Here is a 24,372-nt window from a genome sequence, read left to right as displayed (position 1 = left end):
CACCACCTTTAATGCGACCCAGCCCTCACAGTGCGGCAGGGTACGGCCTTCACTTGGAGCCTGCAGTGATGGCCTTGAGGCTGCCTGCCCGCGCCAGAATATTTGGCACAAAGAGCAGCCCCGAGGCCCGCTCGATGCTCTCGATGGGCACCAGGAAGCGCTCCAGCGGGACCGCCTCGTCCACAGGAGCGTTGGGCATCACATAGGAGCGGAGTTCGATTTGCCCGCCTGCTGCCTCCAGGATCAGCACCTTGAAGAAGTGGGTGGGCACCGCCACGTGGTTCTTGCCGATGACCTGGTACTTCACATAGGACTTGCCGTCAGCCTCCGTCCTGCGGGCAGACCCGGGCGCACGAGGCCTTTCAGAGCTCCCGAGGGTCTGCTCCTCCGAGAAGCCCTCCCCGGCCTGACTTCCACCTTGTATCAGCCTGTAGGACCGCCCCCTCAGCGGGAGGCTTCTGTGCCCTTCTCGGCTCCCCCGGCTCCCCCGGGAGGCTGGGGGCTCCCTGCAGGGTAGACACTCCCTCACCCTGTTTCCCTCAGGCCCAGCACCGGGTCAGGCAGGGTGGGTGGTGGCAATAAATGCGGCTGAGAGAATCCGGCCTTGCGGGCATTCAGCTTCATTCGTGCAGACCCGAGACTACCGCCTACCTCCCCCGTGGAGGGGGAGCACCACGTGGGCGAGGGCCTGGGGCCCAGAACACGGGATGGAGGACTTCCGGTCTTCCCCTCGGCGGGGCCTACTCCATTCCAGCAGGCCATAGGAGGCACCTGCTAATCATCCATGCCTCCTCGGCCAGCCCATGCTGAGCGCTTACTACAGTGACCTCCACCACCCGCCTTTCACCCCGAAGCAACCGCGAGGTAGGGAATGGCTATTATCCCCACTTTACAGGAGAGGATATTGAGGTCATTTGCCCATGACACCCAGAAACCAGGTTATAGGGCCTGGGTTCCATCTAGGGCCTGTGGACTCCAGATCCAGTGGCTTCCCCACAACCCTTCGCCTCCCCGATCTGTCTTCAGTGGGCCGGAAAATCCACTGAGCATGCCCAGGGGAGCTCAGTCCCTTCTACCTGGGAGGCAGGGCTGCAGAGGGACAAGAGTGAAGGCTCAGGATCGGGGAGATGGAGGTCAAACCCTGGCTCCAGAAGGGTGAGGAGGGTTGCTCCAAGCAGAGGAAACTGAAAGCAAGAGCCTGGTGCAAGGTTTTCTATCTGGACAGAAAGGGAGTCGGGCACATGGCAAGAGGTGAGGAGAGAGAGGAACAGAGGCAGGTTTGGGGCCTGATGCCAGGGCAGAAGAGACAGTCTTTGTGGGTACCCCCACAGGCCTCTAGCTATAGAAATGCAGTTAGGGGGTCTGAAGCAGAGAACGGACAGGCTTGTCAAATGACAGATGTGACTTGGCAGTGCGTGCGCACCCAGAGGCTGAAGCGGGCCTGGATGGTGAGTGGCAGGAGGGGGCCTCTAGTGAATGGGAGGCCCTGGCATCCCCAGCTGTCCCCACCCCCACCCCCACCCCAGTTCTAGCCTCACCTGGGCAGGAAGAGCGGCCCCGTGCATACATAGACATTTTGGTAGGTGCGAGTCAAGCTGCGGCTGTACTTCTCCAGGTTGTTCCAGGCGTTCTGGTTGAGATGGGGCACCTGGTTGGAGAGGTGGGGCTCAGACAGACCGTCAGATGGGCAGGAGCTGGCACCAAGCCAGGATAGTCCAATGGGGAGTGGGCTGGGCAAGCACGCTGAGGTAACGGGTTCAAGGAAGGAGAGTCGCCGTTAGGCCACCTGGCCGTGAGGGTGGAGCCAGACAGAGCTCAGGGGGGTGCTAGCCCGCCCCCATCTAGAATGGAAGGACTGACATCCCAGGTCTCAAAACCGCTTCTCAGCTCCGAAGAGACGCACTAAGGAAAGGAGCACTTCTCCCTCTTCAGAGAGAGAAACAAGCCCCCTCCCGCCCCATCCCCGGGGCCTCATGGGAAGGCCAACTCTCCAGCCCTACCCTCTCCTTCCTGAACCGCATGCAGAGCCCAGCTGGAAGTCATGGATCTGCTCTTGACTCCCCGCTCTTGAGCTCTCCAGTGTCTAGTCAAATGGGCAGGGAACTGAGACGCTGGAAGAGCAAAAGTCAGATGGGAGGTTCAGACCCCCTGGGCTTCACCCAGAGCCCCAGGTCGTCTCCAGGCCCTGCTTGAACAGGGCTTGAAATAGAGCACACAGTGAGTTACTTTCCTCTGACTCCTGGGAGTCAAGCAGGGTAGGGACAATGGCTGAAAGCTCAGGCTCCTCTAGACAGACTGCCTGGGTCACCTGCTGTGTGACAATGGGCCAGTCACTTTGCCTCTCTGTGCCTCAGTTCCCTCATTACAGCTAATATGCGCTGAAGGCATGCCATGGGCCAGGAAGAGTGCTCAGTACCCTCGTGTGCACGGTCTTCGCTGCGAGGAAACTGAAGCTCAGGGAGGTGCCCAGAGGCCCACAGTTAAGGTCGGACTGCAGAGCGGGTGCTGGGTGGCTCCGTGCTCGGTGCCTCCCGCCAGGGGCGCGCGGGGTGAGCAGCCAGGCGCCTGACCCGCAGCGCGGGCGCTACCTGGGGCGCGACGTTACTCAGGTAGAAGGTGTCCTCCACGGCCTTCTGGCTCCAGCGGTGGTTGGCGGCGGCGGCGAGGTGGCCGCGGTCGAAGCCGCTGCCGCGGTAGTCGGCGTTGGTGGCGCGGTGGTACGCGTGCACGGACTCGTCCTCGCGGAAGTCGCACGAGCGGCGGTCGCCGTCGCCGCGGAGCCGCTCGGGCCGCAGCTGCTCGACCACCCAGAGCGCGCCGCGGGTGCGCGGGTCGTAGCACAGCACGTACGACTCGCGGCTCTTGAGCTGCGCCAGGCCCGGCAGCCCGTACTTGGCCAGCTCGCCGGCGCCCGCCGGGGCCCCGGGCTTCGCGGGCACGGCGGGCAGTTCGGCCGCCGCGGCCACGGGCAACACGGGCAGCCGGCCCAGCAGCCCCGGCGCCACCCGCGCGTCCTCCCGCCGCCGCCGCCAGCTTTCGGCCGCCGCGCCCAGCCCCGCGCCCAGCGCCAGGGTCAGGCTGGCCCGCAGCGCCTGCATGGCGGGGAGCGCGGCCCGAGAGCAGGTGGAGGGCGGCCCGCGGCGCCCGGGGAACACCGCGACCTCCGGCTGCCGACCCGCGAGGCTCTTAAAGGGGCCGCGCCGGTGTGCGGGGCCCACCGCGGGGGAGGAGGCCGGGTAGGGGCGCGAGACGGTGGGATGCCCGTCGCTTCCACTCACGGACGCTTCGAAGAACTGGGGAACCCCAACAGAATGGGTCAGGACTGGCGCCGAGAGGACGTCCCGGCGCCCTTTCTTTGCCCTTTTAAGACGCGCACCCGGGAGGGGGCGGGACGTGTCCCTGGTTCGTGACTGGATGCCGCCGCCCGGCTCCGCCCCGCCCCGCCCCCTCATTGGACTGCACAGGGACGCTCCGCGCCGCGGGTAGGAGCTCCTACTTAAAACGAGCGCCGAGAAGTGTCAGGCACTGATCTAACGCGCTTCCACTACTTGACTTAATCTTCAAAAGAGCCCCGAGAAGAAGTTCCTAGTTGGCTGGACAAAGAAACAAGGACAAGACCGACCCCAGGTCTGCCTGACACCAAAATCTACCCTTCTAACCATTACACCTAAGTCGAAAGTTGTAGGACGTTGGTAGATATTTTAACACCGGGCAAGAGGACAGGGATGCAGGCGGCTGATGCTAACGGCTGGATGGGACAGAAACTGGCACGATTCTAGAAGGCAGTTTGGCAGTACGTATAAATGCCTTAAAAAGGTTCATACCTTTCAACCTACTTAGAGGACTGAGCTGGGGAAATGAATCGGGAATGCAAGGATTTTAAACACGAAAGCTTCCCCACGGTATTACTTATAACGGAGGCTGAAATAAGCAAACTATTCCAAGATAGGGGCTGGATTCAGACATTTTTAGCATATGAGAATACTATATAGCCCGTAAATATATTTTTAACATCATACAGCAACTTGCTTACCACCTAACCTGAGGGGGGAGACAGTACACAAAAGTGTATCAAGAAAATGACAACGATGTAGCAAAGACTAACATAACATATTCTCAGTGATTTTCTCTAGACTGTGAGTAGTACGGATTTTATTTGAAGTTTTGTCAATCTCAAAAATAACTTGCTGTGTAATCAAGTGGCATAGTACCTCCTTCCCTAGCCCACTGGCCCTTGCCCTCCAGCTGCAAATCGCAGTGGTTGAATGAGAAGACTTGAATAGACTCTTCCAACAAGAATTTCCCAGCCTTTTTCTTTGCCCACTCTGAGTCTCCTGACTCCAACCCTGCTCAGGCTTTTCCTTCTCCAAGGTCTCAAAGGTTTCAGCCCATCACAGCACCAATGCCCATTGCAAAGAACACATGATTTATTAAAGACAACTTGTCATCAACAGCACTGATTCAAGGAATAAAACTGATGAAAAGAACAAAAGCAGACTCACATCCTGACCCCGGAGTGAGACCTGCTGAGTTCATATAGCCCAATCTGTAAGTGTCCAAAGTCCTGGGGGCAGCTTCCCAATAGGGAAGCCTCAGGCACTCTGGCTCTCAGGGCACCTCTCTGGAGAGTCTGGGAAGGGGGACTCACCAAGGGCCTGCCCTTTCCCCAGGCAGTATCCCACTAGGGAGCGCAGCCTAATCTGCACAGGGTCCCTGTGCTCTTGACCCTCATCCCAAAGTCAAGGAGAGAGCACTGGACCTAAGCCTGCCACTGAGGCGAATCAGACGCAGTGATTCAAGTAGTACGGCCCCAGGAGGGAAGGCAGGGGGGACAGGCAAGAGGGAATGCATCAGGTGTCCTGGGCAGAGTCTGCTGGGGCCCAGGCTGGGGCCCAAGCCTCAGGCTGTGAAGGGGTCAAAGTTGGGAATGAACCACCAGCTGACAAGTTCTGGGAAGAGGCCGAGCCAGGCTGCTGGAAGTGTGTCTCTGTGCCATGCTGGGGTCTTGTGGTCCAGAGACGATACCAGCCCTCTCAACAGCAGCCCTCCCCCATCCCTTACCCTCAATTCCAGTACAGAGCTCACAGCCCTCCCAGCCAGGAACTGCTGGAAAATCAGGAAGGTCCCAGAGGCAGGGGGAGAGGATGCAGACTCTGACCTTGCAAAGACAGGAAGACTGTCTCCAACTGCTTTTTACCCTCCTGGCCCCACCCTTCACCTCCAAGTCAAGCATTAGCCAGTCTGCAATAAATAACCAGGGGTCTGAATAAATAGTAGAAAATCTCCCAAATACTGTGTGTTGGGAGAGGAGGAGGCAAAAAGGCATGTGCATAACATCCCAGCAGCAGCCAAGGTACAACTGGGATAGGAGCCACTGGTGGGCAGCTCTTCCCAGCCCACAGCCAGGCCTGGGCGGGCAGCACAAAGTCCTGGATGCCTGACTCGGGAAGGCGGTGGGGACAAGAGGGCCACCGCTGGCCAGTCTGAGGAGAGGCTGAGGACCCCCTGCTACATTGCCCAGCCTTCTAGACCCAAACCACCTGCCTCCTCACAAGAGGAGGAAGGGCTTGGTCAAAATAAGCCCACTCCTTGCACAGCCCAGTGGCAAGAGAAGCCAGTTGCTTCCGCCCAGAGTACCCCTGCCCCAAATCCTGGGAAGAGCCCAAGCAGGTGACCAGGGAAGGGCCAGCAGCTCCTTCACCCTGCTTGGGGGAGACACGCCTTTTCTGGCACCGACAGGATCCAGGGCTGTTAAGCTCAGCCACCCCTGGCCCAGGGAGGCTCCCGCTGGCCCCACCTGCCCTTTATGGGCCTCACCACCCTGGGCCGGAACCTGGAAGCCACGGGAAGGACTACTCTTCTGAAGCACTTGGATCCCAACCCCCGGCACAGTACCACTTTTGTGTCCTTTTCCTTCGGGAAACAAGGGCCTTTAGGGGGAATCTCTGGAAGACTCAGCTCTCCCTCGTCTCCTTCTTCCAACCCTGGGCAGAAAGGAGGGTAAGGGGCCCAAAGCCTTGTAGGCCATCATCTCTCAGCAGCTTTTGGTTCCCAAGATTTCTGTCGGGAGCGGATTCAGGGCCCTCTAGGGAGGCACTACGGCCTCCCTCCCAGTCTGTGGGACCCGGGGACCTAGGGCTGGGGATGGGAACAGGCCTCAAAAGTTGGCCCCCAGGGACTTCGCCAGACTCCTCATTCTGTCTCTGGGGTTCATGGAATGGAGGGGAGCAGGAGGGGGAAGAGGCTGGGGATAAGGCACCCCAAGAGAGAAGGGCAGAGGGAAATGGAGAGAGGGGCAGACAGAGCGAGACAGTCACACACACTCTGTGAGGGGAAGGGGACAGAGAAGACAGACCTCGAAGGAGCAAAGATACCCCCACCCCCCTCACACACACACTGCCCGACACCCACAGAGGAGCAGCAGATACCTGGGGGATGAGGACACACAGACACACCCACCCATGACTACAGACAGAAACACACTCAGTGGGAGAGGGACAGAAGGTGTGACCTGGGCCTGGCAGCTTCTTAGCTCCTTCACAGTGTCACCTTCCCCATGGAGAAGCCGAAGCACCAAGCCCCAGAAGAAGTGGTACTGGCTCATTTGCCAAGCACCTCCTGCAACCAGAGCCCAGAAGACCCGAGCAGGGGCGGGGGAAGGGAGCAGCAGAGGCAGGGAAGGACCCTTGCTGGCCCCCAGTGCCCCCAGTGTGCCTCAGCCCCAAGAAACTACCTCATGAGCTCCAGCCTTGCTCGGCAGCCTGGGCAAAAGGCCTCCGGGTCGAAGAGCAGGGAGGGAGCCAGGGCTGGGTGGTTAGAAAGGAGCATGGCACAGTGTGCCCCCAGCGGGAGCGGCCTAGGGTGAGGGAGCCAGATGAGGCGGCCTGGAGCGGGCCGGTCCTGCAGCTTCCCCTCGGGCTGGCTGGGATCCCAGAGGCCCTTGTGTGTCCCAGAAGCCAGGGCACAGGGGTCAGTGTCTTCTCTCCCAAACTGGGCCTCTTGCCAGCAGGCTACTTTGAGTCTTGGAGTTCCTTGGCTTTCTGTAGGATCTGGCACACATCTGTGATGGGGTAATCCTAGATATGAGAAGAGTCAACAATATGCCTTTGAAGTCAGCTCACCCTTCACCACCTCTGCCACACCCATGCCCTTCCCACTGGGCCCTGTCACCATGCTGGGCCCTGGGCCTCAGGGACAGGGACCACAGGCTACCAGATGCCCCATTCTGCCCAAACCACTGCAGCCCTAACTGACCCAACCCAACCAGCACCAAAAAGTATCACAGCCCCTTCCCCAGGACCAGGACCACCCTCCCCCCATCTCTCTCCTGCCCTCAAACCCAAGTGCCGTTCATAACGAGCCTGAGAGTGGGCCAGACGTTGCTCATGCACTAGTTCACTGGGTCACCTCATCAGTCTGAGGAGAAAGAGACTGTGACTAGGCCTCTTTTACAGACCTGGTCAATCCGATTACTGAAAACCAACCCCAGGCCAGGCACTGAAGAAAGCGAGGCCTAGAAAGGTTGTCACTTGGCTTGGGTCACGCAATTAGCACAGTGGCACCCAGAGCCGCTTTTGCGCCCACTTCTCAACCATTATGCCCCCCTATCCTCCCCCAAGTCCGAGCCCTTGCACCAAGCGCTACGATGGACGAGGCGCCGCTATGTCCCAGCTACGATGAACTCCTATAGAGCGTCTGGTCCAGAGACGCCGAGTCGTTCACTCAAGGCGACACCACACTCAAGTGGCAGAAGTGGGATTCAAACCCAAACCCAAACCAGATCCACGTCAGGCGTCTGCACGCTTATGTCTCAAGGTCCCTGACCCCAGCTTGTCACAGCAGCTGGCGTGGGTGGCTGCCTGGTAAGTATGTGCCTCATGGCTAAAGACGGGGCTCGCCGCTCCAAACCCCATTACCTGCAGGAGCCGCATGTTTATGGTAAAGTCCCCTTCCAGCAACTGCTCCCGGATCAGTCTGAGGAAAACAAGCAGCGAAGGTGCTGGAACCCCGGGGCCGCAGACTGCAGGCCCAGCGGGCCCCTTCCCGCTCCCTCCTCCCCACCTGCAGTGGCTCACTCCTCATGAGGGCAGCCCCCGCCCACCCCTCTGCTGGCGGTCACACTCACATGAGCATGGCGCAGCAGACCAGGAGGAGGAAGTCGAAACGGTTGTCGTCAGCGAAGAGGGAATCCCAGATACGGATGACGTCGGGCAGCAAGAACTCCTGGGACAGCAGCAGTGTCAGCCAGCGGAAGGCGAAGAACTGGGGCTTAATGTTCTGCTCTTGCTGGGGAGACAGAAGCGTGGGGTGGGGTGCTCGGTTGCCACGCAGGGCGACGCGGCCTATCACACCGGCCGCATGTGTCCGTGCCAGGCACGCTGAGTGGGCAAGGGCACTGGGGCCGGCCAAGGGGCAGCCGCCAGCCAGTGCCGCCAGCTCTTCCAATTTTGCAAGAGAAGCCAGAAATCCAAGCTTTTATGTAAGCTCTCTAGATTTACAAACGATGGCTCTAATTCTTTTAAAATAGGGTACGGATTATAACCTTGGATTTAGAGGCAGACAGACCCATTATCGGGCACTTACTAATAAGCCTGGCCTTGTGCTTAGCATGTGAAATAGATCATTTATTTCCTCCACACCGCAGCCTTACAGGGCCGTCATTCCCCAGAGAGATGAGCCCTCTGGTCAGCCCCAGTGAATGTTAACTGAAAAACTGTGACAAAAGAGCAAAAACATAATTCTGTATCTGTTTAAAAAGACCTGTTTATATGTATTTTTTTGTTCAAACGATTTTTGTTTATACATAGAGTTTCTCTTCACAAAACTGTTTTCTGAAATAAACAGGGAATGCCACTCCATTAACTTTTAAGATCATTTTTCATTTTTAAAAACGACGTTCGTATTTTTTTCTCAGAGGACTACTACCAGGCTCAAGTCCTTCAGCATATGGTAAACACCCTGCGCCGTGCCTGGCACACAACGGGCAGCCTACCAACTTCCTCTTCACGCCCAGCCTGCTAAGCTCCCACGTCAACGGCTGCCTCAGTCTCCCAGCCGCACCACAGAGCTTGGGCCAGCACTCCCCAGCGGGAGCGGCCACTTTCCATCCCCAGACTCATGCCAGACCTTGCCCCGGGCCTGGGGTGCTCAGGAGGCCCCCTGCCTGTGCCCCTTCCTGTCTGTCTGCCTTGGCCTAGGGGTCCTGGTGCTCCTCACCAGTTTCAGGTAGAGTTCCATGTCCTTGTCCTTCAAGGTAGAGTACACCTTTTCCATCTTGTAAGTGATACCACATTGTGAGTCGTCCAGGCTCTTGATGAAGTTGTCCCGGATCTCAGCCATGAGGTTGGTGAAGCAGAAAAAGGTGTCTGCCTCAGCGTGCTCTGGGCGACAGGGGCAGGGGGAAGGCAGCTGCAAGGGAACTGATGCTCGCCCGAGTCCCACCCCATCTCTCACGAACGTGGTAGCTTCCCTCTTTACCTCTGAGCCTCTCTAGGCCACCCACCCTTCTGGTCAGGCTCAGGCCCTCCTCTCTCCTTGACCATGCTCCACCCCCAAACTAAGGACATCATGTCGTCTCATGTCTTCTGGCAACACTACTTTCGCTTAGCAACTATCACATGCTCTGCTGATGACATCTTTCCAATCATTATTTAATTCCTTGTCAATCATTCAGCTTCCTATATGTACATCTCATCTCCTCTACCACAATTTCAGTTACAAATACTGAGATCAGTAAGCTTCCAACATTCTAGAAAGCCTGAGCTGCAAAGGATCTCAGAGACCATCCAGGTCAACTCCTCACATCTGACGGAGGGGAGATGGAGGCCCAGAGAAGGGAAGTGAGTTGCACAGCCTGATAAGGCCCATCATCCTGGCTTTCCTTGGTCCATTTTTCTAGGGAGCCACATGAGGGATGTGGGCAGCCAAGAGCCCTTTTACCTTTCCATTCGCTGTTGGGGTCGGTGGCGAAGGTATAATAGAGGGGCCCCACGATCTCATTCATGCCCTGCACGTAAGCGATGCCAGGGTTGAGCTTGGCGTAGATGAACAGGATGCGCTCCACCACCTCCCAATGGGCCTCGCAGCCGTTGGGCAGCAACTCATACTCATTCAGGGATGACGGCGCAGAGTTCTTGTGTGGGGAGCTCATCTGCGGGAGGAGAGGAGCCGGTAAGGTGGGTGGCATGACAGATAATGTGTTCTCACCAGAAATGTTTTGCCATTCAGCCTAGACTCAACTTCCAGCTTATGTGAAATACATAGCAAAGTGGAACGTGTCCAATACCATGAGGAGAAATGAGCAGACAAATCCAGAATGTGGGATATTCCACAAGACAGTTGGACTAAAGTCTAATTCATGGTGATAAAAGCTACAACAATGCTTACCTCTGAGGTGAGGGCGTACTGACTGGGAAGGGACATTAAGGAACATTCTGGATGATGGAAATGTTCAGCGTCTTGATTGGGTTGGCAGTTACAAGGTATATACGTAAGAAAAAGTTCATCCCGTTGTATACTTAAGATCTGTGCATTTTACTGCATGTAAGTTATACTTTATTTATTTTATTTATTTTTTTAAATTTTATTTCTTTATTTGAGAGAGAACGAAAGCAACCACAGAGGGAGAGGGATCACAGAGGCAGAGGGAGAAGCAGACTCGCCGCTGAACAGAGAGCCCGATGCAGGGCTCGATCCCAGGACGCTGAGATCATGACCTGAGCCAAAGGCAGACGCTTAACCGACTGAGCCACCCAGGGGCCCCATACTTTACTTTTTTAAAAAACCTTTAAATAGGGGCGCCTGCGGGGCTCAGTTGGTTAACCATACAACTCTGGATTTCGGCTCAAGTCATGATCTCGGGGTCCTGGATCAAGCCCTGCATCGGCTGTGGGTCAGACTCCTGCACAGCGGGGCGTCTGCTTGTCTCCTTCTCCTTCTGCCCCTCCCCCGACTCGCTCACGCGACGTGCTTGCACTCTCTAAGTAAATCAAAAACAAAAACAAAACAAAAAAACCAAGAACAAACCTTTAAATATGTCAAAAACAGACAACTGGCCCAGACTCTTCAAAAAGTCAAATACTATGGTTGGGGGGAGAGTGGAGGCTGCCTCCAGATCAGAAGACTACAGAAACATAACGTCCCAGTGCAACACATACACCTTGACTGGGTCCTGGTTGGGAAGTCAAACAACAAAAATGTTCTCAGCACCACGGAGGACATCTGATCATGGACTGGATATTGGGTGTTAGTATGGAATTATTGTTAATCTTTGTAGATGTGATGGTGGTGAGGAGGATGTCCTCATTCCCAGGAGACGCCTGCTGAACTACCTGGGGGTGAGGGTCAGGGCATGTGCAACTTACTCTATCTATATAGAATATACGCACAAATCCGGCAAAAAGTTAACAACTGTTGAATTTAGGTGGAAAGTATATAGTTGGGCATTGTACTCTTCTTTCAACTTTTCTGAAAGTTTCAGATTCTCTTTTTTTTTTAAGTTTCATTTATTTACGTCATCTCTACACCCAGTGAGGGGCTCGAATTCACAACCCTGAGATCAAGAGTCACATGCTCCACCAACTGAGCCAGCCAGGCGCCCCTCAAATTTTTCATTAAGAAAAAGTTGGGGGGGGGGAGCCTGGGTGGCTCAGTCGGTTAAGCATCCAATTCTTGGTTTCAGCTCAGGTCATGATCTCAGGGTTGTGGGATCCAGCCCCGCATCAGGCTCCGTGCTAAGCAGGGAGTCTGCTTGAGATTCTCTTCCTCTTCCTCTGTACCTCCCCTGAACGCATGCACATACTCTCTGTCTCTCACTCTCTCTCTAAAATAAATCTTAAAAAAAAAAAAAAAGTTGGGAGATAAATATAAGAGGATCCCTGCTGGGCGCCTGGGTGGCTCAGTTGGTTAAGCGACTGCCTTCGGCTCAGGTCATGGTCCTGGAGTCCCAGGATCGAGTCCCGCATCGGGCTCCCTGCTCGGCGGGGAGCCTGCTTCTCCCTCTGACCCTCACCCCTCTCATGTGCTCTCTCTCTCTCATTCTCTCTGTCTCAAATAAATAAATAAAATCTTTAAAAAAAAAAAAAAAAGAGGATCCCTGCTAAGGGGGGATCTTCATGCACCAGAGCCGAGGTCTCCAACAGGGGTGCCAGCAGAAGCCTGAGGGGCTCTGCGAAGAGTCAGGTGCCTGGGGTTCCCAGTGAGAGAGCTACTGGCCAGCGCAGACAGGGACAGCGTCTGCTGCCATCCGGGAACACGGGGTCCTGAAGACAAAGTCCGGCTCCCATTATACACACGTGTGTACACGTGCACTCACACATCACCAACGTTTACTGAGAGCTTTCTAAGTGCAGGACGGTGCTCTACAAGAATTCCGCCATTAAATCCTCTGTACAATCTACAATATCTGCTCAACGTTATTTTCAGGATGAGGAAACTGAGGCTCAGAAATGTTAGGTCACTCGGGGCACCTGGGTGGCTCAGTCGGTGAAGCATCTGACTTTGGCTCAGGTCATGATCTCAGGGTCCTGAGAGTCTGCTGTTCCCTCTCCCTTTGCCCCTCCCCCTGCTCCGTGCTCTCTTTCTCTCACTCTCCCTCTCTCAAATAAGTAAGTAAAATCTTAAAAAAAAAAAAAAAAGGAATGTTAGGTCACTCATCAAGGCTCGCATCACATGGTGGCACTAGGACTCGAACTCAGACTGGCTGACACCAGAGCCTGAGGCCAAGACCTCAGAGAAGTGCTTTCCAGCCTTCCAAAAATCTGCAGAGTCACGACCTCATTTCATCCTCTTGGCAATTCAAAAGCCAGGAGGATAGAAATGATTATGCCCAGTTTATAGAAGAGGAGACAGAGGCCCAGAAAGGTGAGCTGGTATTACTGCCCCAAAGTCAGATGGGTGTTCAACTTGAACTGTCCAACCACAGGCCCCGAGGTCCACGAATGAAGCCTCTGGTCAGGTTCTCTGCCACCAGGACCAGATCGATACCGAAAGTAGCTAAGAGCTTGGCTCTCAGACCCCAATTACTATAGTGAAATGAATGAAGTCAGGTCCCCACCTTGCCCTGTAGCCAGAATATCAGCAGTAAAAGAGCTGCCCACAAAACCAAGCGTTCTGCGCTCTCCGGCCCACGCAACTCTGTCCTAGGCACAGGGCACCTGGGACCAGCTGTAACTGCCCGTCACCCCGTAGCAGAAAATGGCTGCTCTCCTAGAGACACAGAGACCTCATCACTCATTCTACTTGGGGGGACAAAAGCTTCTGCAATGTTATCTGTCACTAGCTTGTTGGAGATTACAGAGAAGAGTTTTTCCACTGTTGGAGGACAATGGAAAGTTTTGAGGAACAAGTTGAGAGTTCCACATACCAAAGCATAGGTGTAAATTAAGGAATAAGGTAATATGCTTCATCTGGCTACAGGCAGCTTCTCAGAGTTACGGAATCTGCTAGAAGAATGGGATTCAAATGCTCAGCATGACTTGGCCAGCACAGGTCCCATCAGTTCTAGCTCCTGGGGCACCTGCCTGGCTCAGTCAGCAGGGCATGTGATTCTTGATCTCAGGGTTGTAAATTTGAGTACCACACTGGGTGTAGAGATTCCTTAAAAAAATACAATCTTAAAAAAAAAAAAAATTCTAGCTCCTAAGTCTCTCAGCTCTACCCACCCCCCCATTCTACCCTGACCCTCACCCGCCTTTGCCTGGACAAGGCAGCTGCCTCCCAACCTCCATTCTACTCCCCGATCAACAGCCCCACAGGGACCACAGCAATTCTTTACAAAGGCAGACCCGAATCATGTTACTGGCCTGCCTAGAATGCTGCAAGGCTCCCCAGCCCTCAGGACAAAGGCCCCAGGCAGCCTCACCACCACTGATCTTGCCAGCATCCTCCAGGAGCCCCGCCCCTAGCCAGGCTGGACCCCACTATTCCCTGAGCGCACCACGCTCTCTCCTGCCTGAAGCCTCCACTATACCCTCCTCTCCACCCGGAATGAGCTTTCCTCCTAGTTCTTGGATGCTCGGCTTAAACGTCACCTCCTCAGGGAAGCTTTCCTGGACACCCAGGCCCAATCAGCTCCCCACCACCATCACTGCTCCCACCACACTTTCCCATCAATGTGTAATTACTTTTTCAAGAGCCATCTCCTCCGCTGCTTCTTTACCGCACAGCAGGGCCCTCCCCCAGCACCCCTTACACCCAGCTTTTGACACCTGACTTGCAGAAAGAGTCCCAGAGGCGGAACTGGCAGAACCATGTTACCCAAAGTTGCTGTGGGTAACTGCCAGGGCAGATGGTCACAGACCCGACGGCCAGTGGCCAGGGCTCCACGGGAAGCATGGAGGAAAAGGCTGTCGCGGGGAGTCCCTGGGGCCCCCAGGTTGGCTCTCACATTTGTGACCCCACTCCGGTTCCGGGCCACTGTCTGGGATTTCAGTGTTGTCTGTTCCACCCGCTTTCGAAGGGTCTCAAACTCATTCTGGGGGTCCAGGATAAGGAGGCAGGGGTACTCGGTTGCTCTCTGGAAGAAAGATATGTCTGGGCACAACCTCCTGTCAAGAGGGAAGAGGGGAGAGTTCTGTTACTCAGGGTGGAGGTTTGGGAAATTCCATCAGCACCCTACTGCGGGGTGTGCTCCAGTATCCCAAAAGGCATTTTTTCTGTGTTTTTTAAAAAATAACATTTTATTTTTAGAAGTTTAGTTTTTAAAGAGCAATACACTGGGGCACCTGGGTGGCTCAGTCATTAAATGTCTGCCTTCGGCTCAGGTCGTGATCCCAGGGTCCTGGGATCGAGCCCCACATCAGGCTCCCTGCTCAGCGGGAAGCCTGCTTCCCCCTCTCCCACTCCCCCTGCTTGTGTTCCCTCTCTCGCTATGTCTCTCTCTGTCAAATAAACAAAATCTTTAAAAAAAAAAAGAGCAATACACTTATTATATATGTATACGCACACATACACACACACACGCAAAAATATACCCATATTCTTATGTGTTATCCGCAAATAGATACACACACACATAAATTTTTTAAGTGTCCTTATGGTCTTATAATCCAACCCTTCTCTTAAACCACAAACATCTCTCCATGTCAAAAATATTTATCTAGAGATGCCTCGGTGACTCGGTCAGTTAAGTGTTTGCCTTCAGTTCAGGTCATGATCCCAGGGTCCTGGGATCTAGTCCCACATCAGGCTCCTTGCTAATCAGGGAGCCTGCATCTTCCTCTGCCTGCCACTCCCCCTGCTTGTGCGTGCGTGCACGCATGCGCTCTCTAACAAATAAATAAAATCTTTTTTTTTTTTTTTAAGATTTTATTTATTTATTTGACAGAGAGAGACACAGCGAGAGAGGGAACACAAGCAGGGGGAGTGGGAGAGGGAGAAGCAGGCTTCCCGCGGAGCAGGGAGCCCGATGCGGGGCTCGATCCCAGGACCCTGGGATCATGACCCGAGCCGAAGGCAGTCGCTTAACGACTGAGCCACCCAGGCGCCAAATAAATAAAATCTTTAAAAAATTATCTAATATGCACAGGTGTTCAATGTGGTGTGGTCTGACGTGGCCACACTGCACATTGTACAACAGGACAGCATATACAGCTGACACAGGAAGACGTCCAAGACAGAAGCAGAGGAAAAATCAAGGTGGGAGACAGTTTCTAGAACGTGACTGAGTTGGTTTGGTTTGGTTTCCGGTCTGAGGTATAACTGAGGTGTAACCAGGGCGAGTTTGAGGCACCAAGCTTTTCTCGTGTACGTACGGCAGCGGAGACACGTTTTCCAGACTTCTTACACAGAGCAATTGCAAACTTGCCCTCCAGAAACACTGGGCAACGTGCTACCATCGCTACCAGCATGAGGCAGAACCTGTTTCTCTAGAACCAGGTTCAAGACGTGGTTCTTGACTCCCAACTGTTAAGACGCCTTGTGGACAGAGGCTGCCCCAACAGCAGCCTGAGAACGCAGGGGACAAGCCCTTCTGCATCGTGGCTGAGCGGCGCTGGGCTGGGTGCCCACGGGGGCCTTCTGAAGATGGGCCTGGGCAAAATGAGCAGAGATGGAGCAGCACCCAGGGTGGCGAGGGCCTGGGGACACAGCTAACACCCGCTGAAGGCGGAACTGAAACCAGGAAAACAGACTCCAGAACCCTGGCTCCAACCACTCAGCCCCACTGCAGACAAGCCTCCCTCCCAGCTCCTCACGCGGCCTTGTGGGAGATCCCGCCCGCTGCCAGACCCGCCAACCCCACAGGACAGCACAAGCGTGTTTCCACATTTCTCTGCCAAGTGGAAAAGCATACCCACATACACACTGTAGCTCACAACTTTTCAAAAAACACACATCTGACCCTGTCACTCCTATGCTTAAAACCTTTGCACGACTGCGCCATGTCCTTGGGATCAAGTCCAAGGTCCAACCCCTGCCTCCCTGTAGTGTGGCTTCAAGCACACTGGCCTTCACGCTGCTCCTCGGACGTGCTTCCGTGGGCTGTCCAGGGCCTTCCTGCAGGCAGCTGCCCCAGCCACGACCTTTCCCTCCCTCTTTCCCCAAGGCCTCCCACTCCTGAGACCTCACCCAAGGCTTCCCCCAAAGTCTTTTTTTTTTTTCTTTTAAGATTTTATTTATTTGACAAAAAGACAGACAGAGAAAGCACAAGTAGGCAGAGCAGCAGGCAGAGGGAGAGGGAGAAGCAGGCTCCCGGCTGAGCAGGGAGCCTGATGCGGGGCTCGATCCCAGGACCCTGAGATCATGACCTGAGCCGAAGGCAGATGCTTAACCAACGGAGCCACCCAGGCGTCCCGGCTTCCCCCAAAGTCTTAAAGCACCCTGAACTCTCCCCTCAGAGCATTTACCACAGACGCTAATTACTCGGAAGATCTGTCTTGCTGAACGGCTGTCTTCCCGTCCTCCCCACCAGGTTCTAAGCTCCTAAGAGGGACCATGTCTGTCGACTCCATGCTCAACCCGGAGCTTGGCATGGAGCCTGCCGTATAGTAGGGCCTCAGTATCTGCTCCAGGAACGGTCAGATGAACCCATACACGCCTGGGGCGCCAATGCCACTGAGGCAGGGAGGAAAGAGCGTCAGGCACTCGCCTCGCTTGCCAGCCCCATTCACAGGCCGACATCGCTGGGGCCTGGACCCACCTACTGGATGACCCACCAGTTCCTCCAACACCCACCTGTGGGCGTGGGCCGGAAAGCACAGGACTGGGAAACTCCCCAACAGTCCCAGGGCCAGCCCCTGACCCCAGGGCCCCGCTTACCGGACGTCTTTGTCGATCTGCAGCAGCACCTCGTTGTCCTTGAAGTACGTGTTCCACCGGCTGTCAGGGCTGGGGTTGAGCGGCTGTGGGGAGACAATCAGCTGCTCTGTCCCAGGTCCCACTAGGACGTCAGGGGGCAGACCTCTGCCCAGGCCCCGCTGAGGCTCTGAGACAGCCTGTGAGCGACGGGCGGGGAGCCTCCCACGTCACGTCCAAACTCCAAGCGGAGCCCTGCAGTCTGCTCTGACGACACCCCTGCTGGCCAGGGAGCGTCCCTTCCGTCTGCGGCTGCCGCTCTCCCACGCTGCCTATACCAGGTGCTGCTCAACGCTTGCTGAGTGAATGCTCGTTGTATCACTAGGTCTCTTCGAATCTGATTCACCAACGCTCTGAATCGCTGATCCTAATCCTCGGAGCATGGGCCTGGGTCCATCCATCCCCTCCTCCTGCACACGGGGAGGGGCTCGGTATTTGAGGACAGAATGAGGCTTCCTCCAGGCCACAGGAAGATAGTCTCTTCTCACTCCTGCCCTGCTCTGACTTTCTTCAACTATAAAACCAGAACCTTCCCCAGGGAACGGAGGTGAGGAGGAAAGGAGACAGAGCCCACACGGAGGACCAGGCTCAGTGCTACGCACACACTCAGAGCCCAAGCTATGACTTACATTCCTGACTGGGTCCGGGGCCTGGGAAACAGAAGGGAGAGACAACAGCCTTCACGGGCCAAGCAGCCCGACGCAGAAAGGAGGGGCCCAGATTGGCTACACCTGTCCTCTGGGGTTGGGGGACCTGCCAGCTCCAAAGCCTGCACCCCTCCCTACTCTGCAGCCTCAGTCCCTGCGGCCACCCTTACTCACATGGTCCTCAAAGGTTACATCCTCCCTGGACACACCCATGTTGGCCTTGGCGATGCCAGGCTGGATAATCATTTCCCTCAGGAACTGAGAATATAGCTCCCTGTGGAAGAGAAGAGGAGAGACAGATGATCCCAAAGGTCCCATCCAGGAAGCCTGGATCAGAGAAGTAACAACAGGAGGCAAGACCTATTGTCATCCCCCTTTCTCATGGTCTCACCTCTGCTTGGCCAGGATGGAGGTCCATGAGGCTCTTTCCAAGGGGAGGTAGTTCAAGAGAATCTGCACAGAGGGAGAGGAACAAAGCTCTGGCGACTCTCCAGTTCAACCCCAGACAGTAGACGGAGGCTGAGCAGCCTCAAGGAAAACGTCTAATAAAGCCCAGAGAAGACCAGATGGGCTGAAACCCACGAATGGAGGCGTGGGCTAGGGGTAGCCTCCCCTTTGCTCTCCATTGCCTCCCTCCTCCTTTACCCCAAACCAGCCCTTTCCACTGCTTTTCTTCACACAGACTCTTCCAAATGATAATAAAACCTGGTGCTCAAAGAGGCTGGAAACCCAGACACTGGGCTTTGGCTCCCACCTCAGCTAAAAGCCACGGGTAGAGCATGGCCCTTTTTTTGGTCCCATGAAGCATCACTTCCGCTGCACTGTATGGACCAGGAAGAAGAGGACTTCACTGGCACTACAAAGCATTCCATCCCCAAGGCGATCCTGGAGGGAACGCCAAGAACAGAAAACCCACAACTTCCCAGAAAAGTTTCCACGAATAAGCAAGGAAAGGCACAGAACAAGAAGGGGCCGGGGTGGGGGCAGCCCATGCAGGAACCCAAGGACTCTTGGCAGAGCGGACGCCCCAGCCCAGGCACACCCACCTTCCAGCAGAGGCACCGCAGTCCGCCCTCACAGGGGATGCCTGTGGACACAGCAGGCAAGAGTCACGCCCCAGGCCAGAGCCCCCGGACCCCCCAGTCCTCCACCTCAGAGCCAGTTGGCAGGGAATGGAGTGGGCAAGAAGTGCTTCTTCAAGGATCATTTTCTGTCAGAAAGATGACTGGACTGGATGCTAATCCTGTGTATTTCTCCCTATGACCCCTGCCTCCAGCCCAGAGCTCCCTGTGTGTGGAATGTTCTTTTGAGGATAACACCTTCTCATTCCTCAGAGCAGCGTTTACCCACCACCACCTCTTCCCAGTCAAAGTCAGATCTCTTGTTACAAACCATAATGGTTCCGTGACTTCTCCTTCATAGTGTCCATCACAGTCGGGACTGTATAACATAGTTTGTGTATATATTTAACATCTGTAACCTCGACCACTGGGTAAGCCCCAGAAAGACAAGAGCCATATGTGTCTTATAGTCCCCGTCCCCAGCACGGGGCACAGCACACAGAAGGCTTACCATAGATATTTGTGGAACATAAGTTAAGCTATAAATGGTAAGTGCTTGGTGCCTAATGGACACTACTTCACTTAATCCTCATTAGAACTCTAGTAAATAGGAAAGATTAGCATCGTTGTCCTCATCTTACAAATAAAGAAACCTATCTGTAATGACAGAGCACCCAAGGAGTCAAACACAGGTCTGTGTGAACTCTACAGCCCAAACTCAACCACTCCCCCGGAATGGCTCCCCCGAGGCCTGGTAGATTCTTCAAATACACATCCCATGACCCCTCAAAGTCTTCGGGATCTAATACCACTCCTGAACAAAAAAACAAACTCCTCCTGCAATACTGTCAGGAAGCTCGCTAAAGCAGCTGTTGCTCTAGGACCCCGAATACCGCGTTCAGGAGCAAATGCCCCCACCTCAGAATCTGTATGGGGAGGAGAAGAGCAACTCAAGAATTCCTTGCTGACAAAGTCACAAGGACCGAGCAGTTAACAAGAACCTGCACACAACACCTTAGGGTATTTTAAAAGATAAGCAAAAATCTCTGTGCAGGAAGGGTAACCAGGCCGGGGAGGGCAAAGTCAAACATTGCTGAAGTTCAGCTCCTCGAGTCAGGGTCTCAAGGCCTTCACAAAAGTTCACAATCGCCTGAGTCAGCTTTGATCCCCAAGCCTGGGAGAGAACCAGGAACTGCTCCGCAGCTAACCAAATTCTACAACACAGGAAGTCTGCTGAGGAGTGAGGAAGACACTGCAGCGGCCCCAGGCTCAAGTCTCCTCCCGCTCCAGCCTCCCGCGTTCAGCCCTCTCCAGTTACTCTCAGCAAGCGGCAAGCAGCAAGCACCACTTAAACGCCAGGAAACATCCAGGGCCCACAGGCATGCCCTTGGTGGTCAGGGCTGTCAAGGGTTGTTTCAGAGTCACAGAATCTGGAGAAGGCCCCAGGAGGCAGCCTGGCCCCCAGAACTGACCAGGTGTGGCCTTGGGTACCTTCCCCTCCATTCTAACCACACACAATGTTGCTCTAGGGAAACCCTGAACCCGGAGAGCTGCCGCTTACCACTTACCACTAAAACTGAGTTCCCGAAGCTTTTCCAAGGCGATGGTGGGCTCCTTCAGGACATCGTGGAAATCTGCAATCCTAGAAAGCGGGATGGGGAGGCAAGTGAAGCACACCCAAACCCCACCGTGACAGACTTTGTGATCACTCCTGAAGCCCAAAGCTCTCATATCACCAGTCTTCAACCTGTTCCCCCCCCATCCCTTCAGGACAGAAAAAGAGCAAAGCTCAGTCAAGGTCCTGGCCAAAGGCATCTTTGTGAGAACGACAGAACTACAGAGCACTTGCTCCTCCAAACCCAGAAACATAATATATTCTTGTCTAGAGGTTCTCAAATGAACATCATGAAATTAAGCACATTTCTAATATTTAGTGAGCTAGCATTTCTTGAGCACTTCCTGCTGGCCAGACCCAGCCCACAGGGCCACTATCTGAACTCAAGGAACCCTAAGAACCAGGAGTAACATGATCCCTAGACAACGGGCCTGTGTAATTGGCACGCAGCTCTCCAGGCTCAAAAATAAAACCATTAGAAGACCTCTGGTCTCACCCGCAGGCAAGGACAAAAGGTTTAAAGAACAAGTCGTGGAGGAAAATTGAAGAGTGAGCAAAATTTGGCCGGTGCTGCGGGATTTGGCCTGGGGGAGGGGAGACTGGAGAATCCAGGTTCTCCAACTTGCCTTGTAAGAAACGGGCCAGGGGGACGGGAAGCATTTGGAGGGGAGGGTACTGGGGCAGAGGATTAACAGGGGAGACAAAAACGGGGGCTGTGGGGGATGGGGAGCTGGGGAACAGGGCATCGAGGCCCTGGATGAGGAAGACCCGAGGGCAAGAGGGAAACCCGGGGTCCAGGATGAGGGAGAGAGGGATGGGGTGACACCGGGAAGCAAAAGAGGTGCCTCCGCTCCGTGCCCTCTCTGGCCCACATGCAATGAGGTTGGAAAGTGGGCGCCCGAGACCCTCTACCGGGAGGAGGGGGTCCCCGACTCCTGGCCGCACCTGCGCCCCCCTCTGCAAGGCAGAGGGGGCGGCCTGACGAGGACTGGTGTGGCTGGGTCGGCCCCCGCGGCCCTTACCTGCTCTTGTGCAGACTCGACATGGTGTTGACTTCCGGATCCCCCCGCTGCCTCCGCCGCCTCCACGGCCGCCGCCGCCCCCTAGGGACGCGGGGCTCTCCGCAAAGGCCTCCGACCGGAAACGCAGCCGCCGACACGCGCGTTCCGTCTCGCCCCGCCCCCTCGGCCCGGCCCCGCCCCGCTCACGTGCCGCCCCTCCCCCACAGCCGCGGTCGGGCCCGGAGGGTGCCGGGAGCACGCCCCTGCCCCTGCCTCCGCCCCCACCGGCCCACGGGCCCCGCCTCCCAAGTTAAGGACGAGCAGACCGTGTGCCCGAGGCCTGTTCTTTGCGCTTCCCTGGGCCTCAGTTTCCATCTATGCCGTATACCTGTCACCCTGTCCTCTTCCTTACCCGGCCCTCGCCGGCAATAAACTGTGGCGTCATTGTTTCGGAAATGTGGACCTTCCCTGCTAAACTATACAGGCCTCCAGGCGGGTCTTTTCACTGCTGAGTCCTCGACGCCTAAGACAGCGCCCACACCGAGCAGACGGCTCCGTAACTGTGGTTCAGTAACTATCGGATGGACGAGCAGGACTATAGTTCAGTGTTTCCTTGGCTTTTGGAGTTGATGAACATGAAATTTACCGTATCAGAACAATAGAAAAAGAAAGCCAAGATTTCAGGATCCTTCCTGAGAGAAGACAGTTGGCAGCCTCACAATGATTTTCTCTACACACATGTGTGCATATGTGCATAATTGTCTTTTTTTTTTTTTTTTAATTTATCCACTGATGGGTGAAAACTTTGTCCCTGGACTGGGAAACCTCAAACCCACCCTTCAGCTCTCGGGACTTCTCCGCTCCATGAAGCCCGCGCACAGATCTGTCCCTTTATTTGCCAGTCCCACGATTTCTGCTCCCACTTGTGTGCTAGATACTGAGCTAAATGTTTCTGTAGAATACAAAGATTAAGTTCTTGTATGAAATACAAGAAATAAATAAATGTCATAATTGCACAACAGGAAAAGAATATTTTTCCAGATAAAAAGAGTATCAGCCAGGGGCGCCTGGGTGGCTCAGTCCTTAAGCCTCTGCCTTCAGCTGGGGTTATGGTCCCAGGGTCCTGGGATAGAGTCCTGCATGGGGTTCCCTGCTCAGCGAGGAGCCTGCTTCTCCCTCTGCCTCTGCTGCTCCCCCTGCTTGTGTTCACTCTCTCTCTCAAATAAAGAAATAAAATCTTTTTTTTTTTTTTAAAGATTTTATTTATTTACTTGAGAGAGAGAGAATGAGAGACAGAGAGCATGAGAGGTAGGAGGGTCAGAAGGAGAAGCAGACTCCCTGCCGAGCAGGGAGCCCGATGCGGGACTTGATCCTGGGACTCCGGGATCATGACCTGAGCCGAAGGCAGTCGCTTAACCAACTGAGCCACCCAGGCGCCCAAGAAATAAAATCTTAAAAAAAAAAAAAAGAATATCAGCCAGCCCTGTGAAATGTTGGTTAGGAAGACAAGGAAAAACACAAATGGTATGTTAAGAAAATTGCAGACAGTTGGCTATCGTTTAAAAAAAAAATAAAGTCCTATTTCTATCTCACATCTGACACAAAAATTCTAGATGAATTAGAGCTCTGCAAGGGGAAAATCTATGGGATTAGAAGGAATATATAGAAAAATGTTTATAATCTTAGGGAAGGGAGACATAAGACCCAGAAGCCATGAAAGATAAGACAGATAAATAACTACATAAAATTTAAAATCTCGATGTGGCAAAGTAAAAGAGAAACATCAGTAGGGGAAAACATACACACCCTTTGTGATAAAATGTGAATCTTCCTAACATATATGGAGTTTGTTTTTTAAAGATTTTATTTATTTATTTTACAGATTTATTTTACAGCAGGGAGCCTGATGCGGGGCTCGATCCCAGGACCCTGAGATCATGACCTGAGCCAAAGGCAGATGCTCAACCAACTGAGCCACCCAGGCATCCCAGGGTATTGGAATTTTAAATAGTGGGGTCCAGAAAGCTTCTCTGAGGTAACATGTAAAGAAACATCTGAAGGAGGTAAGACAGCAAAGCTTATAAGCAGGCACTTCAAAGAAGAAATAACAATGTTTCACCAAAGCCTGAAATGACTTGGGCTTACACTGAGATGAGTATGAATTGAACAACCATCTTCTTCCCCTTGGATGGCATTTATCGCACCCACCGTCATTGGGTTGTGGAAGAATAGACCTCTCTCGAACAGGTTTAAAGTGAGTTAAACCGATACAGCTTTTTTCCAGAGCAATTTAACAAGTACTAATACGATTTTTTAATTTATTTTTAACTTTCCTTTTTTTTTTTTTAAGATTTTATTTATTTGTTTGACAGAGAGAGACACAGCGAGAGAAGGAACACAAGCAGGGGGAGTGGGAGAAGCAGGCTACCCGCCGAGCAGGGAGTCCGATGTGGGGCTCGATCCCAGAACCCTGGGATCATGACCTGAGCCAAGGGCAGACGCCACCCAGGTGCCCCTGTGTTTAACTTTCTTTCTTTTTTTTTTTTTTTTTTAAGATTTTTATTTATTTGACAGAGACACAGTGAGAGAGGGAACACAAGCAGGGGGAGTGGGAGAGGGAGAAGCAGACTCCCTGCCGAGCAGGGAGCCCGACGTGGGACTCGATCCCAGGACTCTGGGATCATGACCTGAGCCGAAGGCAGACTCTTAATGACCGAGCCACCCAGGCACCCCTATCTTTCTATATTGAAATACTA

General features: G+C 54.3%; 2 protein-coding genes across 3 annotated transcripts; both read right to left on the bottom strand.

Moving 5' to 3' along the window:
- Positions 1 to 3,362, bottom strand: ENDOG (endonuclease G). The gene is made up of 3 exons (XM_032418680.1): positions 2,589 to 3,362; positions 1,539 to 1,648; positions 1 to 332 (listed from the first exon to the last, which is right to left on the bottom strand). Exons 1-3 carry the CDS (start codon positions 3,096 to 3,098, stop codon positions 50 to 52), a joined length of 903 nt encoding a protein of 300 aa, XP_032274571.1. The 5' UTR covers positions 3,099 to 3,362; the 3' UTR covers positions 1 to 49.
- A 1,047-nt stretch (positions 3,363 to 4,409) lies between these two features.
- Positions 4,410 to 21,748, bottom strand: TBC1D13 (TBC1 domain family member 13). Of its 2 annotated transcripts, XM_032418814.1 has the most exons (12): positions 21,638 to 21,748; positions 20,569 to 20,642; positions 18,986 to 19,026; positions 18,331 to 18,392; positions 18,114 to 18,213; positions 17,257 to 17,339; positions 14,387 to 14,546; positions 9,940 to 10,150; positions 9,217 to 9,380; positions 8,126 to 8,286; positions 7,917 to 7,974; positions 4,410 to 7,076 (listed from the first exon to the last, which is right to left on the bottom strand). In XM_032418814.1, exons 1-12 carry the CDS (start codon positions 21,658 to 21,660, stop codon positions 7,011 to 7,013), a joined length of 1,203 nt encoding a protein of 400 aa, XP_032274705.1. In that variant the 5' UTR covers positions 21,661 to 21,748; the 3' UTR covers positions 4,410 to 7,010. The 2 variants fall into 2 exon arrangements, with proteins under 2 accessions (XP_032274705.1, XP_032274706.1); XM_032418815.1 differs by lacking the exon at positions 18,986 to 19,026 and having other exon boundaries at positions 21,638 to 21,656.
- Between the last annotated feature and the right edge of the window lie 2,624 nt (positions 21,749 to 24,372).

The sequence above is a fragment of the Phoca vitulina genome, unplaced genomic scaffold (genome assembly GCF_004348235.1).
Source record: "Phoca vitulina isolate PV1807 unplaced genomic scaffold, GSC_HSeal_1.0 scaffold21, whole genome shotgun sequence".
Taxonomy (NCBI): domain Eukaryota; kingdom Metazoa; phylum Chordata; class Mammalia; order Carnivora; family Phocidae; genus Phoca; species Phoca vitulina.
This window is presented reverse-complemented; position numbering and strand designations above follow the sequence as displayed.

Bases quoted from the DNA above. Each gene is read 5' to 3' on its own strand.
- ENDOG (XM_032418680.1), bottom strand. From the start codon at position 3,098: ATGCAGGCGCTGCGGGCCAGCCTGACCCTGGCGCTGGGCGCGGGGCTG. The intron at 1,649-2,588 runs GTAGCGCCCGCG...CTCTCCAACCAG, and splicing joins TGAGTAACGTCGCGCCCCAG to GTGCCCCATCTCAACCAGAA. The intron at 333-1,538 runs GTGAGGCTAGAA...GTCTGCCCGCAG, and splicing joins GGGCCGCTCTTCCTGCCCAG to GACGGAGGCTGACGGCAAGT.
- TBC1D13 (XM_032418814.1), bottom strand. From the start codon at position 21,660: ATGTCGAGTCTGCACAAGAGCAG. The intron at 14,547-17,256 runs GTAAGCGGGGCC...CCCTCTTGACAG, and splicing joins CAGATCGACAAAGACGTCCG to GAGGTTGTGCCCAGACATAT. The intron at 7,077-7,916 runs GTAATGGGGTTT...TCTCATATCTAG, and splicing joins TAAACATGCGGCTCCTGCAG to GATTACCCCATCACAGATGT.